The sequence below is a fragment of the Phodopus roborovskii genome, unplaced genomic scaffold (genome assembly GCF_943737965.1).
Source record: "Phodopus roborovskii unplaced genomic scaffold, PHOROB, whole genome shotgun sequence".
In the NCBI taxonomy this organism is placed as follows: domain Eukaryota; kingdom Metazoa; phylum Chordata; class Mammalia; order Rodentia; family Cricetidae; genus Phodopus; species Phodopus roborovskii.
In genome coordinates, this window is record NW_026126461.1 from 989,960 (window position 1) to 1,009,400 (window position 19,441).

Here is a 19,441-nt window from a genome sequence, read left to right on the forward strand (position 1 = left end):
ACTCCATCACAGACAAACCTTAATTTGGAGCAATGGAAAATTCTTTAGGTCCATCAGCTCAGAAGGAAATGCACATCTTCTCCATTCATCTGGGGCACTGGTGATGAACAACTCTAACTGTTCTTGATGGATAATCTTCTTTTTCTTTGTTTCTTTTCTTTACTTAGTTGTACCTTGACTCAAAATATCCAAATAACTGAATAGCCACGCAAGGGCTTTGGCATGAAAGTGGGCTTCTGGGATACGTGCCAATGCGCTCCTGTTTTGAGGAGAGGATATAAGTGGAAAGATTAAGTGGAGAGACAGCTCCACCCCTCTAAGTCTTATTCCTATGTTCCATTCAAATCTTGCTAGCCTGATTTCTGTGGGGTCCGGCCTTTGGAAATTCTCTTTTTTTTTTTCATGGATGTCTCAGTGCACCTTGTTAAACCAAATTTGGACCCCAGCCTGTTCATCTGGTTCCAGCTCTGCTGATTGGTTCCAGTTTCCTTTCTCATTAAAGCCAAGATAATCTGGCACCCACTAGTCAGGCATCCTCAAGCCTCTGGCACCAAGGTAGACCTGGAAGCCAGTGGGGAGGCCCAGTGACCCAACATTCCCATTGCATGGTAAGAGACAATTTCAATGTGCCAAAGGAGCTCTGGGTAGGAGAAGAACGGGCATCACACCTTGTCTTTGCCTCTGCTGCCTCTGGAAGCTTATGCCTGTCTCTATTATTCCCTGAAATTCTTTCCTCAGCAAGAAAAAAAAAAACCAGTGGTTCAAACTAGACATTGTTGCAAGTTTCTACCAGTTGCAAATTGTAAGTATGTGAAAAACAAAAAGAAGTATGCCCCCTTTATATCTGTTGTTGCAAAAAAAAAAAAAAAAAAAAAAAAAAAAAAAACTAGGATCACATTTTAACTGTGCTAGCTGTAATATATTCTACTGATGCCTTACACAAAACTACAAGCTGGACATTGTGGTACATTCCTGCAGTTCCAGGAGGTGAAGGAAAGAGGATTAGATGTGGAAGCCAGCCTGGATTACCTATGTAATCTTGTCTCAAAAAAGAAAAAAAGGGAAAAAAAAAAAAAAAAAGACAGTAAGATGGGTCATCTGGTAAAGGCACTTGCTGCCAAGCCTAATGACCTGAGTGAGTTATAGCTCCAGAACTCATACATGGTGAAAATTGTCCATTGAACTGCACAGGTATGCCATGGTCTGAGGACAGGAGTGTACACCTACACAATAAGTAAATCAAGAAAGAAACATTTTTAAAGAAAATAGTGATAGCTCCTGTAACCAAATAAGAAAAGAACAGCATTTTTATTCCAAAGGAAAAGAGTAGCTCTTAACCCCATACTCTCATCTTTGAAACAAGGGTAATATCTAACTCAGAATTGCTGGAAATTAAATTAAATAATCCCTGGAATCCCTGACACTTAGAACTGTGCCATATAGACAGTAAGTGTTCAATGAGTATAATTAATTAATATTAATACAAAATTGGAAAGATTAAAACAACCTGGAATTATGCTAGGAGTTGTACTACATAAACAAATTGCAGCTGCTGTTCAGAAGCTGAGTTGTGAACAGAATAGAAAAGTACCCACATATATCGATGTGCAATCTGGTTTTCATCTCAGATGTCACTGCAGTATAATGAAGAGAAGGTTTTATTGATAAGTAGTCCTAAATCAAGGGAGTAGCCTATATAGGAAAAAAGTGAGTTTTGATCCATGTTTTACGCTATACATAAAAATGAACCCCATGTGACTCATGACCTACATGGAAATGGTAAATCATTAATACAGCAAGAAGATGGTAGAATGATAATTTCACATCCTTAAGGGAGCCAAAGATTTCCTAAGCTAGGCATGAAAAGCATGATATTTAAGAGATTATGTCCACTGTGGTGGTACATGCCTTTAATCCCAACACTGGGAACCAGAGGCAGGCAGATCCCCAGGAAACCCTGTCCACCAAGGTGACACAGAACAAAGGGTTTATTTGGTGTACACACAGAGACAGGGTGGGGGGGGAGAGGTGAGGAGTTGATAAACTATTCTTATAGCAGGTTTACATCTTTTGCATGCATAAATTTAAATATAACTTTTGTCTACTGTGAAATTAGAAAATGGTTTTTCCTTAATGCAAAGAAGGGAATGAATGAATGAATGAAATTGAGTAACTAGATCCAAAAAGTTATTTAATATCACTAGAAATAGCCAAAAAAACAAAACAAAACAAAAAGTATCTCTGTAATGAGAGAAGAGGCCTTCCAAGTTTTTAATCACTAGGATATAAGGTGATGAGCTTTTACCTCTCAGAATTCAAAGTGAGAAAGGAAATGTTAATTTCAAGTGAAAGGAAGATTAAGACTGAATTAAGCAGTGGATAGTTACAGTTAACACAGTAACTCGACATTTGAAGATATGTGTAAAATTATAGCTTTTAAATTTTGCTTTTAGATACTAATAATTTTGTCTTGTTAATTAAGAGAAAATAGAGAAATATCTGTAAATGACTGAGTGTGGTGGAACCTGTCTGTGATCCCAGTCCTTTGTGAAGCTGAGGTAGAAGGATCCAGAATTCTAGACCAGACTTTGCTATAGCAAGCTGAGTTTGAGGCCATCTTGGGTTAAGTGAGACCTTATATCAGAAACAACAGCGTGAGAAAGGGTATGCAAGGAGATAAAAAGATGGAGGAAGGGAGATAAGGAAGGATGAATCAGTCCACAAACAAGCATGAAAATGTGCTAAAATTCTGCAGTCAAACTTCCATGTGAGTATGCTGAGCTCTGGGTTGAGAGCTTTCAGTGGGGATCACACAGTCCTCACTGCACCGCAGAGTAGAGTAAGATGAGGGCCCGGGTCAGCCTCGTGCACCAGGGAAGTGTTTAAAAGTGCTTGCAACAAGTGTCATAGGCTTATACAAACTGGAGTCTCACTTCTGGCTTGGAAACAGTTGTTGTGCTTGGAAAGGGTATGCCCAGGGCCAGAGGTCACCTTTTATAGAGCCTGCTGGCAAAGTGTAGCTGTTACCTTCCCCAAGAGTCAAGTATGCCAGCACCCATTTCATGGCCCCCTGCCAAGGCTTGCAGGGAGCAGCTGTGTGTGTGCTGTAGACTCAAAGTTGTGTGGAAGCAATTGGAAGTATGTACAGTATGTTGTCAGTGTGTTTAAATCGTCAGTGATCTAAAACTTAAATGAGAACGACATTTATCATGGAAAACTTAGAATTTACTTTTAAGCAAGAAGAAATTCACAGACTTGTCATTCAGAGAAAATCCCTTCAATACCTTCCTATGTCCCTCTCCAGACACCTTCAAGCCAGGTCTCCAGGTTTTTGCTGTTTTTCTTCTTGATACCTCTGAAAACAATTAGAAATTGGACCATGAAGTCAGGAATGATCTCATTTTCCAAGGTCCACGAGTCATCATTGGGGACATCACTCTGCTCTTTAGAGTCTCTTTTTTTTTTTTTTTTTTTGTCTCTGGCTTTTCTTCTTTTAAAAACTTGTACCTAATTTTACTTAACTGAATTTTATCCTTCTTAGATTTTTTTTTCCTTTCCTTGGTTGCAGCCTTGCTGTTTTTTTGTTTGTCTGTTTGTTTTGGGGGAGCAGGGAGAGCGGTGCTAGTGGAGGGTTTTGAGCATGCACTAAAGCCAGCTGACAGGTTATTATAATAAAACTTGTTGTTGCTTCTGCAACCCTCAAACCATGGCCAATCTGTCCCATTTCCATCCCAGCAGCCCACCCTGCCCTAGCTTGTGCTCCTTTCTTTCACTCTCTAAGTTTGTAACTACTGCCGAGGGTCCCTCCCCACCCCTGGGCTTCACTGTCTTGGCATTGGAGAAGGATCCAGTGTGTGTTCAGTGCTGTCCCAGGACTGACCGGCTGACCCAGGCTTTCCTCACTCACTTTGGAGACGCCTGGAAATTCCCAGACATTGCCTGTTCCAGACTCACATGTTCAGCCCCTCATCCTCCTTCTGTTAATGAAGGAGGCCATTGCTCAAGTCATTTGGAAAGGAAAACGTGGAATTTACTACCTGGGTGTTCCTCTTCCATGCTGTTCGTATAAATTTAAAACTGAGATTCCTGAGAATTAGATTGAACATGACAAAAATTGCTGTGTGGGCAGTTTCGTTGAGTACTTGCAGATTGACAGAGCTCTTTGTAACAATGAAGGGGAAAGGTCCTTTTTAAGCTGCCTAGTTCCAGAAGGTGAGCTCACCAGTTAAGGAATTTGTAACAAAAGGTCCTCTTTAACCCTTTGATGGGTAGCAAATAAAAAAGAAAATCTGCACACTCTTCCAAACTTGGCCTTGAGAGGCACCTGAGAAACTGTGCCAGACAACACCCTCCTCATGCACACAGACCTTGCATTGCATTCAGATTTATGTGTCCTGGAATTTTTCATTACTTCAACTCCTTCTAAGTTTAAGAAATATCCTCAAATCCTCAGCACGTCATGACCATGGAGTGCTGCCATGGCATGCCATCCCGGTGGTCAGCTTTTGTGTGAGGACATTACATAACGAAATACCACACGGAACTGGAATTCGTCAGAGTTTGAATTGTCCTTCTTACCTAGCAGCTCTGTCAGTGTTTCCACCAAAGTCAGCGGGACATTGCTTGTCTCAACTAAAAGAGGGAGGTTATTGTGTGGCCACAAGGTGATACAAACCCAATTGTTTTTCAGATGTTTAGTCTGTCTCAAAAGTTAAGGAGGACCAACTCAGGCCAGGGCCTGCATCCTGGGTGGATGAGTTACCCAAAGTGAAGCCCCTACTGCTGACTGTTCTCTCAGCCCCTTTGGTCAGCTTATCATTTCCGAGCTCTTAGACAAGATTTCTCTTATAGGTTGGGAACACTGGCCATGGGGTCAAGAGGGTAATCCCCAAGAGCAATACGTTCCCATCAGAGGTTGGATGGGAGCCCATTGAAGTCCGACATCTGCTGTGTTGGAGGAAAGGGGAGTCCTGTAGGTGATGCTTGCTTTCATCCTCTGCCTGTGCTTACTCTATAAACTACTCACCAAACAGTTCATTTCTTTGCCTGTCAACACCATTCTTCAGAAATCAATACCTTCTTTAGGGTTACTGTGTGCAGTTTGGTATCACCATAAACCCCAACAGTAGACCCATGGTATGCAGAATATAAGGCCAGCAGCAAAATGAGAAGTGAACCTGGTATACTGTTTGTCTTTTACCTCTCTCCAGTAGCTTCTGATCTTGGGTAAAATAAAATCTACATGCTCCATTCTGATCCAACAGGCCCAGCTACTTGACCAGTTCCTACTTCCTATCCTTCCTTCCTCCCTGCCTTGTTCCTTAGCCTCCTCAGGCTTATCTTGCCCCTGGCCTTATTGCTCTGATTATGCCCTGCCACTTGACACGGTCCATTTTACCTTGTAACCTTAGTGTATTCCTCAGAGAAGCTACCATAACTAAACTCAAAAGACATGCCATTCTCTCTCATGCTGTTACTTTCTACTATCTTAAGTGGACTTCTTAATCTTGTTATTTATTTGCTTGCTGCCATTCTCTTCTAGAATACAGGCTCCATAGAAAGGACCTTGCTTATCTTCTTTAGGCATATGCCCAGTCCCTGGAAAAACATTTGACACATACATGGTAGCATTTGTCAAATGGCTGAATGAGTGGTAATGGTTGTCAAGAGCATGTTTGGAAAGAGTGTTAGGATTGCCAGATAATTCAAAACCAAGCTATGTGGTGTCTCACCTGAAGGTGAAGAGTCCCAGAAGCCCCATGTGGCTGGCAGCAGTCACAGCTATTGGCTACCCTTTGCCAGCCCATTCCACTCTTTTTCTTAGCCAGATTCTTGTCCCCTAAGGACATGGGCTTGTTCTGAGGAGTCTGTAAACTGGAACTAGAGCAGTAAATAAAATTCTAGGGAAATGTGTTTTGGCTTTGAAAGCGGGGGAGGGAAGCACATACTTGCCATTTCTGTCTGAGGATGAAGTAGATTACACTAGGAAGTCCTGATTTTTGAAGTCACCTAAAGGATGAAGACTCAGACTGGGTATTCTGTATGCAAACCACCAAGGGACACCTGGCACTGCATGGGCAGCTACTGTTTACAGCCCTCCCTGCCCGGGGCCTTTTTTCACTTTCCTGTTCATTCAGTTGACATGAAACACTGGCTATATACCAAGCGCTTTTTCTTTGTCCTTCAAGCTGATTACAGAGTAGGGAAGTAACTGACAAAGAGCACGTGATAACTAGTGTTGGGAGAGAGGTAATAAGAAGCTCTAGGAGGGCACAGAAAGGGGGGATGGTGCTGGAACTTGGTCATCAGGACAGTTCTCCCAGAGAAACCCCTTCTTACCCTTAGATTGAGTGTGAGGGACAACAGGAGCTGCAAGAGCAGGAGGAAGAACACGTGTGCATGCATGTACACACACACACACACTCACATGCATGTGACCCAAACAGTACATGCTTCTGTTCAGGCTGCTGGAACAAAGTACGTCATAGTTCATGCATGATAGAGACTTATCTCTGTCAGTTTTAGAGACTGGGAGGGTCAAGGTGAAGGCACTGACAGCCCAAGTGTCTGGTGAGGACCCGCTTCCTAGTGCATAGATAGCATCATTTTGCTGTGTCTTTATATGGTAGAAGGGACAAGGCACTGTTGCAGATACTGCTATGGGCTGTTTTTTTTTTTTTTTTTTTTTTGTTTTTTTGTTTTGTTTTTTTGTTTTGTTTTGTTTTTCTTTCAAGAATGAAATCTACAGCTTTGAGCTTTTCAAGAAAGGACTCTACAACTAAGATCTAATTCTCAGACTCTGAGATCTCTTTTATGAAGATGCTAATCTCATTGGTCTGGGCTCTGACCTCATGGCCTAGTCACCTCTCAAAGGCCCCTTCTTCTTAGTCTGTCACACTGGGTATTAGGGTTCAACAAGTGAATTTGGAAAGGACACAAATACTCAGTTTATTACAGCTCGTATTGTTGCTCCCTGCGAACAATGTTCTGTTGGAGCTAGAAGGGCCTGTGTCACCAAGGCCCATTCTCAATGCAGGCACACTCAAGTGACCCCAGTCTGGAAGGGCCTAGTCTTACTGCAGCTAAGAGAAGACTGCCATACCTCCATCTCTGCCACCCTGTCCCTGCCTGGGCAGTCCTTGATGGTGGCCAAGCCTCTGGTAGTTAAGACAATCTGCTTCCAGCTAAAGCTGACCGTCAGAGATTTAGAAAGGCGCTGCCTGGGTTTCCAGGACTTACTCTTCTAGTTAAAGAGAACTGGAGTTAATGGCTTAGTGGTTGTTCCATAATCAGGCCCTGCTACAAGTGGTTAAGGAGCTTGGCAGGAAGAGCCAAAAGAGCCTTCAGGGACAGGGGTGTGGCTGTGAACAAGGCTAGCAAAAGGACCTCTGAATCCAAAGCTAAGAATGTGGCTTCCCTTGAGTCATGAATGATGGGGAGGGTTTTTGAGCTGTGGCCCATTGAGACAGAAAATTAGGTTGTTTCATCTTGTCCTGGAAGTGACTGTGGATGGAGGAATAAAAGGAACAAAAGCTCAGGAGTCAAGCTGGCTTGGAATTGGGCTTTATCATATCCTGGCTGGGTTGCATTGGACCAGTGTTTGCAGCCTCTCCTAGCCTCAGGTGATTTATCCATGCATGGTTGTTGCCTATGTTAGATTGCACTCAGAGACCCTGGCACAGAGATATATTTTAAAAGGCAGTCATTGCTGCTATCCTAATTAGCATTTGAAAGGACAGGATTGAACCCAGGGCTTTGTGCATGATGAACAAGTGATACATCATCGAGACACATCCCCAACCCTGATTAGAATTATTATTGACATCATTGCCAACATTATGTTCATGTAGTTGTCATAGATTACAAAACACTTTCCTATTTTCCCATTAATTACACTTCAGCTCTCCCATATGCTTTTTCCTCTGTCATATCAGTGTATCTGCTAATTTCATTAGGCCCAGTCTTCCTTAAAAGGGGGAATCGCCATGGATGCCTAATGCTGGTGTCAACCAGAGGCTGCATTCTGTAGATCATGGGTTTATGTAAGAATGCCCTTCATTGACGCTAGAGAGACAGCCCAGCAATTAAGAGCACATGTGTCCTTTCAGGACTCTCGGGCAGCCTACCACTGCTTTACCTCTGCCCTCGGGGATTTTACACCCTCTTCTGGACCTCATAAGCACTGCACTCATATATACATACTCACATTCACTCTTTTTCTCTAAAAATAATAATAATAATAATAACACTAGTGACATCTTTGAAAAAGAGAAACCCCCTTCTCATAAGTGGGGCTCTTGAGAACAGAGCAAGCAAGCACCTTGAGGACAGCCCCACCCCGGAGGCTATGGAAAGGACACTGTTGAAAAGTGGTTGCAGCAGCTGAGAAACTGGATTTGAAGAGGTGGTTGCTAAGCCCTGGCTCTAGTCTGTTAGTATTTTACATGAGTGAAGACGTTGAAATTCTCTTCAGAAATGTTTGTATTACTCTGAGCTTTGCAGTCTCTGTACAAAGTGGGACCTTGTACAGAGACTTGTACAGAATGACCGTGGGGAACTCTTCCTCTCTGCCTTCATTGCTCCTCATGATTCCTGGGAGTCCCCTTTGCCCCAACAGATACTACACTATTTTTTTAATTATATTTTTATATTCTTTGTATAATTTATTTATTTTATTTCATGTGCATTGGTGTTTTGTCTGCATGTATGTCTGTGTCGGATCCCCTGGAAAAGGAGTTACAGACAGTTGTGAGCTGCCATGTGGGTACTGGGAATTGAACCCAGGTCCTCTGAAGAACAGTTAGTGCCCTTAACCTCTGAGCCATCTTTCCAGCCCCATTATATTCCTTTAGTAGACAGTAAGAAGGAACATTTTTTAAAACATGGTACTAGTCCTCAACGTTCTGACAGCAAATGCTATCTTGCCTGACCTTTTGAGGTACATATTTTATTTCATAGAATAAAAATTTAAGTGCCACTGTCTCAAGAGTTCTGCAAGTTCACATTATGAAAATATATGTAATAAAATATTTATTTAGGGTTTTCATTTTTTAAAAAAAAGTCCAAAGTAGAGAATAAGAGAATATCTTTTGCTGGGCTGAGAGGCTCTGCAGGGAATTCAGAATGAAATTCAAGTCCCTCAAATATATTTAGATTGGCCTCCACTGTGTTTTATCTCCTGTAATGAACTCTTTGTCAGTTTGTCAATTTTCACTAAGTTCGGAAAGTTCATGTATAGTAACACAGAGCCCAAGTTTAAAATTATGGTTTATATCATGATGTAATAGTCATCTCTCTTTTCCTTTAGTCAATATTTACCTGTGAAGCCCACATATTATACTCCTGACTTCAAAAGAGGACCCTTCATTTTACCTTCTTCAAGTGCTGGTTTTAAATATTTAAAATATCAGAATTTAGAAGTTGAACCATCCAAGACTTCTGCCTTTGGTTGCTTGGAGTAAAGTTCCTAGAGCATCAGGCATAACAGGCGTGTTCACTGCAGCCAGTGACCCAGCAATGTAACTGTGTGCCTATCAGAGTGAGGCTGCTCAACTTGGACCCAGGCTGGTTTCTCTGGCCAGCTCCCCAGCCAGGCTTTTCCCTGTGGAAGATAAGCCCATTGCATCATCCCATTGCAGCTATCGGACTGCTTTAGACTTGGCTTCTTCTTTGTAAATGCTTCAAGGTTGTGCAGAAAAGCCCAAAGAACACTTAGCAGGAGGATCTCTGTGTGTCAGAACAATTGAAGAATAAATTCTATGCCTTGCATGAACTCTTCATTATAAGCGCCCCATTTTAAAGCCTGAGGAAGAATTATTACCCCCTAGGAAGGAGGAACAGGAAATCAGTAAAAGCTATAAATGTTCCACATAAAATATCTGATGGGCTAGTGAGCTGGTTCAGAGTTCAGAGTGTAAAGTCTCCTGTCCCCAAGTCTGGGGATCTGAGTTCAATCTCCAGGGTTCACATGGTGAAAGAAAAACACTGATTGCTTCAAGTTTTCTTCTAACATTCACATGTACATCATGCCATGCTCACCCCTCACCCATACATACACATACACATAAATAAGAAGATAATTTTTAAAAAAGAATTAAGACTGTCTGATGCCCTAGGACACAGGTCACCAGAAGAGCCAACAGGGGCATGCTAATAAGTTTCTTGATATCAGATGAGTTCTCAATGACTCAGAACTGAAAGAATATTCATTAGCTCAGGGATGGCCAAGTAGACAAATAGACTAGGTTCAACATCAGCTGGATCCCAGAGTTCAAATGAGGTCACCCTGGATTTTTCCCTATTTCTTAGACTTGTTATTTTTTATGTTACTTTGAGTATGTGGATGAAGGTGGTTCCTGGCAACTACAGGCTTATGTTGTCCCTCATTTCTGGGTTCACAGGAGAGACCCTCTTGGATGAAGTCTATGTTGGCCTCAGACTCAGAGAAATTCTGTTTGGGTCAAATGCCTATGCCAAGAATAGTCACTGTCAACGGGAATGGGATATAGTGGGATTGCATCAGGTGCGTGATTAGCTTAAGCACCTTCAACCCTGTGCTTGTATCTTCAGTGTATCTTTCTCCAAGCTAATGCTTGTTTATGAGCATATTCTCTTCAGATGCTGTCCATTTGGTGTATTTCTGTAAACAGATACATAAGTACATTTATGTATGTATTACATGTATGTATAGCCGTGTGTGTATGTGTGTGTACATATATATGTATATATGTATGTATGTATGTATATTCATGTGGAATTCTGTATTTGTAAGTTTATTTACAGGACATTAAGAGTAAGTCTTAAGTTTCAGACTACTTCTCCTGTGGCTCTAAGGGACAGTTCCACCAACCTAGGTACTACCTCTTTGGTGGACCTTGTAGGGGTTGAACTATTGGAAGAACGGAAGGACAGAGAGAAACAAGCAAACTATTGATTCTATACAATAAATATCGAGTGCCCATTACACACTGGCACTCTTACAGGCATTGAGCATTGACAATCGAGAAAGGCCCTGTTTGCTTTGTTTACTCTGTTATCTCCAGAGAGGTAGATAAGGAACATTTAAGCCAGTGAAATATGCTATGATACCTGGCAAGGATGAGCGTTCTGGGAACAGGCTGCAATAAGTGTCATTGGATACACAATAGGTGTTGAAACAGACAAATGAAGAAAGGACAGAAGAACCTCTTCTTGCTAGGAGATTCTCTTTAAGTAGACCCTTTTTAGGTTAAAAAAAAAAAAAAAAAGTTTGTGATTGTGGATCCTGCTGAGATATCCCAAGCATAGCAAAAAGAACCAGCCAGCCAAGCTTCTGAATGGGGTAAAGTAAGATGGATGCATTCAGAGTAGAAAAGTTTTCATGGCAACTGCATCCACAGTGTGTGAAAGATAGGCTTCAAGGTTACCACTGTAGGGTGAGGTGAGGCCATGCATGGGCATGAAGTGAGCTAAGAAATGGCATCGCCAAATGCATGTTTAGAAGCATGACAGCAGAAGCTTGGAGAGCTAGATGAGTGGATATAGGAGCAAGATGGGCAGGCCAGACATGGGGCTGACTGAGGGGTGTGGCCAATGGAATTAGATGGAAGGCAAAGCTTCTAGAAACAGTACCTTGAAGGTTTGGGGAGCCAACTCTTCTTGTAACCTGAAAGGATTAACATATTACCCACAAATGTAGTGATGGGTTTACCCAGAGATAAGAAGTCTTTGGAGATGGAGAATAGTTTTTGAAGATGGCACTCTCATTTGTTCACAGGAAAAACCTCTTCATCTGTCTGGGGTAGGATAAGGAAAGTGACAGCAGCACTAGTCGCAGGAGCTAGAAGTGGCAGGCGAGACTAGAACAGTGGCCCATGCTTCAGGCCTAAGCCTCTGAGAGTGATGGGTACCCTTGGGAACGACCCCAGGACGGATTCTGCTAACTTTCCAACCAGGCTGATGCTCTTTCTTGTCTGCTTACAGGCACCTTTGAAGTGGGCGTCCACATCGCTGATGTGAGTTACTTCGTTCCGGAGGGATCGTCTCTGGATCAGGTGGCTGCTGAGAGAGCCACAAGTGTCTACTTGGTTCAGAAGGTACAAACCAGCTTTGCATTTCCTAGACTTTACCAAGTGTTCCCATTTAGTATTCTTCCTTTGTTTTTAATTTGTGAAGAACATGTCTTTCTGAATCTTTTTAACGATCTAGTAAGGTCTAAATAAAATACAGGCTTGGAACTGGGAATATGCTTGCCCTCTGTTACTGCACATTTTCTTGAAAGAAGCCAAAGTCTTCATCTCAAACCTCATCTTCAGAGTAGCTCTTGTCACAATCTTCCAACAGAGGTCAGATTTCAAACTATTGCTCCAAAGAAGGGCCTAAGAAACAGCTCACACCAGATGCTGTTTTTTGTATAGTCTGGATAACTATACAATAGGCCTTTGAGAAACTGTTTTAACCCTTATTCTAAATATGGATCCCAAGCCTGTCCTGACCTGCATTTAAAGGTGGCCCACAGAGTCCCCAAGATGGACACTGCTGCTGTTAGACATCTCTCACCTCAGCTATGAAAGGAAGAAATTATATCCCTCCTCAGGGCTGGGAGATGACTCCATAAGTAAAATATTTGCCATGAAAGCATAAGATCCTGAGTTTGATTCCTCAGCACCCACATAGAAGCAGGGTGTAATGATGTGCATTTACAATACTAGCACAAGTGGGAGCTGGGGGAGATCCCCAGAACTCACTGGCCAGCAAGTCTAGCCAATCAGTGAGTTTGGGGTTCAGTGAAAAGATCTATCACAAAAAAATAAGATGGAAAGGAAGATGACCAATGTGGGTGACTGGTCTTTACACACTTGTATACACACACACACACACACACACACACACACACACACACACGGGGTTGAGGGGGAAAGAGAGAAAAAATATATCCATTCCATCTTATGTAGCTGGCACATCCCTACAAGTAACTTTGAGATCCATCCCTTAACAAGTATTTTCCAAGCACTAGGTATGTATAGGCATTGCAATAGGCCCTGAAGATATCTGTAAATAAAAGAACGCGTATGACTTGTCTCTATCCTCCACTGTAGGGCATGGATTCTTTCAGCCTTTTTGTTCTCTGACGGTATGTTCCTCTGCTCATTTTTCTCATCTTATTATGAGCTGTGTCTTGACATTCACTTCCTATCTGATTTCCATGAACTCAATAGCTTGAACCTTCCCTCCCACATCTCATGCTCTAGAACATGACTTTGGGTATTTGATCATGGACTGTGCCAAGGTAAAATGCCTGCCCCCGCTCCTGCCAACCCATCCCAAGGCATTCTGTGAGCTTGCTTGGCCCCAGCTCTCAGGGACCAGAGACTACCCAGGTACCATATTTACTCTATTCTGAGAATTTCCAAATGTTATTGCCTAGGGAAGAGGGCTAGCTACCTATTCTCTCTCCACTACAATCTGCCTGTATGCCCCCACTGTTGGCAGAAGGGACAGCAGGCTGTGAACTCTGCCTCATGAACAGTGTGTCCTCGTAGTCTGGCCGCTCCCTCTTCAGATCCCTGTTTATTTTAGGTAAAAGCTGCAGAGAGGACAAGAAAGAGGTCTTCCAGGGTCTAGGTTTTCACATAGCTCTGGGACCAAACATTTTTATCCCATTTATAATACCACCTTTCGCTTTCTTTTAGTTCTTGCTGGCTTCTTTTGCTCCCTCCACAATTTAACAAACAAGGCCTTGAAAACATATGTATTCCTGGCTCTCCTGAAAAGTTTAGTCCTTTAGTGCTGTGTTTTCTAGATGCTATTAAGGCAGGCCACAGAGACATACACAGTGGTGAACAAGAGAGGCCCTGTCTCAAGCAAGTGGGAAGGTGAGGACCACCACTCAAGGTGTCCTCTGACCTCCATGATGCATGATGCAGTGTGTGTGTGTGTGTGTGTGTGTGTGTGTGTGTGTCTATGTGCACACACCCACTTTTGGGGGAGTGACCTTTATTCAATTTTGTCTCTTTGGTATCTATATTACACATCTTGAAGGGGGAAAAAAAAAGCCTATTAAACTCGAAAGCCCCCTTTTTAGCTTGACCCTCTGAGAATGCAGTTCAGATGCTTGTACACTGACTCCACTTAACCTCAAGCTGAAGGTGTCCTATGTATACTTCCTGCCTGATGGTGATACTGGCAAAACCCTGCTTTTCCCTGGTCCAGACTTGCAAGAAGGAAGATGAGCTTCCAGATCTCTTATAGCTACAAAAACTCTCGTGTTGTCATGGGAAGCTCAATCTTTTCAGTAATTTGTTATACTTAAAGGTTGTGTCAAGTGAGTAAGTATAAAACACTTCCCATTTACTAAAGTTTAACTCTGCTCTTCTGATCTGAGGAGTTGATAACTTTAAACACCATGAGAGCCTCTTCTCCAAGCAGGTGGCTTTCTCTTGTCTTGCACTCCTTTTGTAGGCAGGAATTGTGTTTCAAAATTAGAAACAAAAGAATAAAATTGGATTAATAACCCAAGTGTTTCGCTTTATGTCTCCTTGACTTTGGTTTTGCAGTTGTCGCAGTTTGAGAATCTCTTTGGGAATGCTGGTTGGGGCTCTCCTGCTAAATGCTGAAGGTGGAGAGCTGATGGAAGAAGGGCTATGAACCTCCACTGCCCAGCCCTGCCTCCAACTTGGCAGGAACTTGAGGTGCTGGCCCGCAACCTTGGACAGCAGGAGCTGTGCATTCTGATGCTTTTGAACCGCTGCTCTGACCTTTCTTCCTACTCCGTTTTGTTTCTTAAAGGACTGTGTCCAGGAACTTTTCTGCTGTTTTCACTTTTCTTTGCCTGTAAAGGTCTTCTTAAAAGCTGGGTGAGCTGACTTTCCCTGTGCATATTCTCTGTTCTCTCACTTAGCCAAATCATTTTTTTTTTCTAACTCTTGTCACTCCAGGGAAGGGGGATGGGCATTCCGGTTGATTTCCCATCTATAGGAAATGTGGCTCTGACTTCTTTTCATTAGGATGCTGACTTATAAGTGACTGATGGTCAGAGTTACAATCTCAGCTTGGTTTGGGGAATGATCCCAGAGAGTAGAACAATATACAACGGAACCAATCTTGGGTCCAGATCCTAGCTCACTGGCTTTAAAGGAAATTCTTCTTGTTGAGATTTGACTCACGGGGTACGGATTCAGTGACTCTTGTTAACAAGGAAGCACAGTCAAGAGAAAGATAAATTTGAAAAGTATCTGTCTAAATTCTTAAAATTCACCCTTTCTTTTGGACAAAGATGGTTCTGTTAGGATGGGGAAAACTGTGTATCTGAACTTGAACCTATTCTTTCCAGAGGCTGTGACATCTGCTCAGCTAATGTCTTCTCTGGGAAAAAAATACAATTTAATTTTAAGTTTGAAGGTAATTAGAAAAAATAAACATGTGAATTAAGTTTTAAAAGTAAAAGAAAACCTAAACAGTTGAAACCTAAACCTAAACTTTCAGTCTGCTGGCCCAGCCATGCATGTTATTTTAGGTGTGAAACAGCTCGAATGAAAGCTCGCCCATAAATCTCGAGGATATTTTATTGGTAGTGCTTTATAATAGAGATCAAAGATTGGGATTGGAACCCTGTCTTCATGTAGAGTCCAAAGAGTTTTAAGATGTTCCTTTCTGACACCAGCAGATTGTCAGTGTTGCTGTTTTGTTAATGTCAAACTGTGTAGCAAAAAGTTGATCAAATTCTGGAGCATGAAAGTGTTGATATGAAAAAGGAAACCCTTTAAGCAGAGATGTTGGCTGTCAAATATACTATCTATTTCATTTAGGTTTCTTCTGTCTACGAGCAGGGAGCTAGCTGAGCATGCCTTGGTGTGAAAAAACCTCCAAGTCTTCAGAAAAGGAGAAAGCACCAACTTGCCATGCTGAAATCTAGGGTGCACTAAGGGTGTGAGGAGAGGGCTACCTGGGGAGCCAGCCAGTACTTACCTTAAGAAGACAGAGTGACCTCTCAGACAGTGGAGACCCCATTACTTGTCTGGCCTGATGTCACTGCTCATCCTTCCTGTCCCTCCGCACCCAGATGATTGATTCTTCCCTTCTGTGGCCCTTTCAACTGGTCACAGGGCTATCCTGGCTCACCCATTGCTGAACTTGGCCTGCCTGCCTACTGTGGCTTTAGCAGATGTTTCTGCACTCTGAGGCTCATGTAAGATTTTATAGTCTTGTTGGTACCCCCACCCAGCAGTATTGGGCAGTGGTGTATTGACCTAAATGACCAGTTCTCTCAACTCTCCCAAGCCCTGGTCCAGAATGCTTAGAAAGTCAGGGTCCTGTCATCGCTCCTTTTTTCTACAGCCAGCCTTTAAGCTCTGTCGGGACTGAGCTTTGGGCTTAGGTCTGAAGCATTCCCCAGCTCTCTGCTTCCCTGCTGCCAGTTCTATCATTCTTTCCCACATAGCATTCCTGCCAGGTGTCAGGATGCAAAGTCAAGAGAATAGTGGTCCTGCAGTCCTGGTCAGTGTGTTTAGAGACTGGAGAGGAGGCTTAGCAGTAAAGAGTTCTTACTGCTCTCATATAAGACCCAGATTTGGTTCCCAACACCCACATGGCATCTCACAACCACCTATAACTCTAATTCCAGAGGATCTAAGCTTCCCTATCCTCTGTGGTAGTGCACAGAAGCTTACACAGGCACATACACACATACACACACACACACACACACACACACACACACACACACACACATGCTTTAGAGGCAAGTATGTTTGAGCAACAGCATGGAGTATGGACTGACTGAGGTATGAATTACAGGGCTTGCCAAGGGGAAAAGTTGGAGAGAGGCCTGAAGGCAAACTAAGAAGTATGGGCTTCCTTTCTGGGGTATAAGCTATGCTGGGTTTCTAGAACACTTGAGTGACCTTCCTTCTAAGGAGAAACTCACTTGAGCACTCTTGAGAATTCTCCATTAAGAGAATTCAGCCAGAATCAGGCATAGCATTTCAATACCAGGGTCTTTTCCACATCACTGTCCCTTGAAGCTTTGAGTAACTGCCCTCAGAAGCAGAGACCCTTCCTCATATACTCTCTAAAGGGTTTGTCAGTGCTGTAGTATCTAGCTGAATGGCCACCTCCAGTTCCAGCATTTCCTGTCCTACAGCAAGAAGGAAGGAGAGGAAAATGGTAGGGAAATGGAGAAGCTATTTCTCCAGGCACTGCTGCTACGTGCATCAAGATAGATAAAGAGAGAGATTCTCCATAGTAGCTCTTAATACATATGACTCCACGTCACTGATTTTGAGAACCCAACCCTGCTCTTTTTGTATTTTGTTTTTGTTGTAAACTTGAGGTCTTATTGTATAGCTCAGGATCTTCCTGCCTCTATTTCTATTGTCATATCCAACCTATCGACCTAGTGTTTGGTGAAGACTTCTTGGCCCAACCAAAAGTATATGGGCCTCTTTCTTCCATAAGAGACCCAAATCCAGTTGCTGAATCCAGCCCATCTAGCTCATTGATTCCTAGGAAAAGTAAAGGCAATAGAACCTATTATAAATAGGATTCCTAAAACAGAGAATGTAGTGATTACTGGCAGATCACCTGCCTGATAACTTGATTGCAGGTTATCACTAGGTGAGGTGTAGTAAGAAAGAATATGTCTGGGCTGGAGAGATAGCTCAGTAGTTAGGAGCACTTGCTGCATAATCATGACCAAACTCCAGAGATATCCCAATACTCAGGTTAACAAGATAGGTATCTTACAAAACACCTATAACTCAAGCTCCAAGGGATCTGACACCTTCTTTTGGCCTCTGCTCATGCACAGGTGCACACAGCCACAGACACCTAACTACATTCACACACACACACACACACACACACACACACACACACACACACACACCCCATACATAATAAATAAATAAATAAATAAATAAATAAATAAATAACAGCTTAAAAGTAAAGAACATACAGAAATCTGGAGAAGATAAGACAGGTGGTGTTTGCTTTAACAACACAATACTAAAATTGGGATGCAGAGAATAATACTGTCCTTGCCTAAGGTTTACATGCAAATTTCAAGTGTCCCATATTTTAAAAAATAAAAATTACTGAAGTAAACTTTATTGTTCTGTTTTCCATTATTACCATGAAATATCTGAAGCTATATATGAGGTTTATTAAGTTCAATTTTGTGTCTTGGGTTTTTGTTTGTTTGGTAGTTGTTTGGTTGGTCAGTTTAGTTTCATTTTTGTTGTTGTTTGGTTGGTTGGTTAGTTGGTTTTGTTAGTTTGATTTTTGTTGTTCTTTGGTTGGCTGATTTGGTTTTGTTGGGCACCTTGTAGCCCAGGCTGACCTTAAACTCTCCATGTAGCTGAAGGTGACCTTGAACCCCTACCTTCTAAGTCTGGGATTAGAAGTACATGCTAAATTTTGAAGCCTGGAAGTTCAAAAAGCCTAGAGCCATCTCTATTGAGGGTCCCTCTTTGAATCACCTGGAAGCAGATGATATGGTATTGGCAGGAGCTATGTAAGAAGAAAAGATCATATGGGAGGACCAGAAGCTGGGATGAAGGAGGAGCCAGAACCATCATAAACCATTTTGAGAAACTTCAAGTGAAGATTAAGAAGGTGTGACTAGGGGAAGGAATAGAGTCTGGAGTTAAGGACAGCTCCATTCTTATGCTCTGACCATGGGGAACCAAACCAGCTGAGCAGGGAGTTCACTAGCAAGAGCAGCAGGCAGTTAGGGCAGGCTTAAGACAAGGGAACAGGCATCCCTGAAAAGTTAGTGAAATTGGCTCAAGAGATGGTTGATGGAAAATACTAGAAAGTGCCTGAGTCTGTCTTCCCTGTGTAGAAGAGTTAAGTTTTTCTGCTGATAAAGAATGAGGAGGTAGTAGGGTAAACTGGAGGAAAGCAGTAACAAGTGGGAAGCCTAGGGAAGATGCTATCAACATGTGGCAAGAGCTGGTCCACACAGCCCAGCACGTTTCTGTCACCATCAGTGTTCAGCCAGTAGTCCCCAGAACAAAGAAGGCATACTATGAGACTGGTGCTTGATTTGCAGTTAGGACAATGGGATTTGAGCAGCTGGGGAACTGTGATGGAGGTTCATGCTAGGCAGGGAACATGATGAATGCAAGGCCAGGAGAAAAATGTCAGTGCCTAGGGAGCCTAGGCACCAGCCCTGTGCTCTGTACCTCACTCAGGCCCAGAATCTCTCCAGATGCTGTAACCGACCCCATGCTGCATCGGAGCAGGGCTCCTCTCTCCCACCTCACCTGCCTGGGAGAAAGTGGTTTTGAAGAGAGGCCCCACAGCACCAGCACTCTTTCACAGGGAAGCCTGCTGCACTCTGGGTTGAGCAGGAACGCACGCACAGTGACCCCTGGAGGACCGGTGGATTTATGAGAGGCTGTGAAATGCCAAACCACAAATGTGATCATAACCTCTTAATTTCTTCTCCTTTGAAAGACAC

At 42.7% G+C, this 19,441-nt stretch overlaps 1 protein-coding gene across 5 annotated transcripts in view; it reads left to right on the forward strand.

Moving 5' to 3' along the window:
* Dis3l2 (DIS3 like 3'-5' exoribonuclease 2) overlaps window positions 1-19,441 on the forward strand; it is a 309,815-nt gene that overhangs the window by 214,709 nt on the left and 75,665 nt on the right. For all 5 annotated transcript variants that reach the window (XM_051190714.1, XM_051190718.1, XM_051190717.1 and 2 more), the window contains one exon: window positions 11,962-12,074. In XM_051190714.1, coding sequence (XP_051046671.1) covers window positions 11,962-12,074 — 113 coding nt within the window. The remainder of the gene's footprint in view (window positions 1-11,961; window positions 12,075-19,441) is intronic.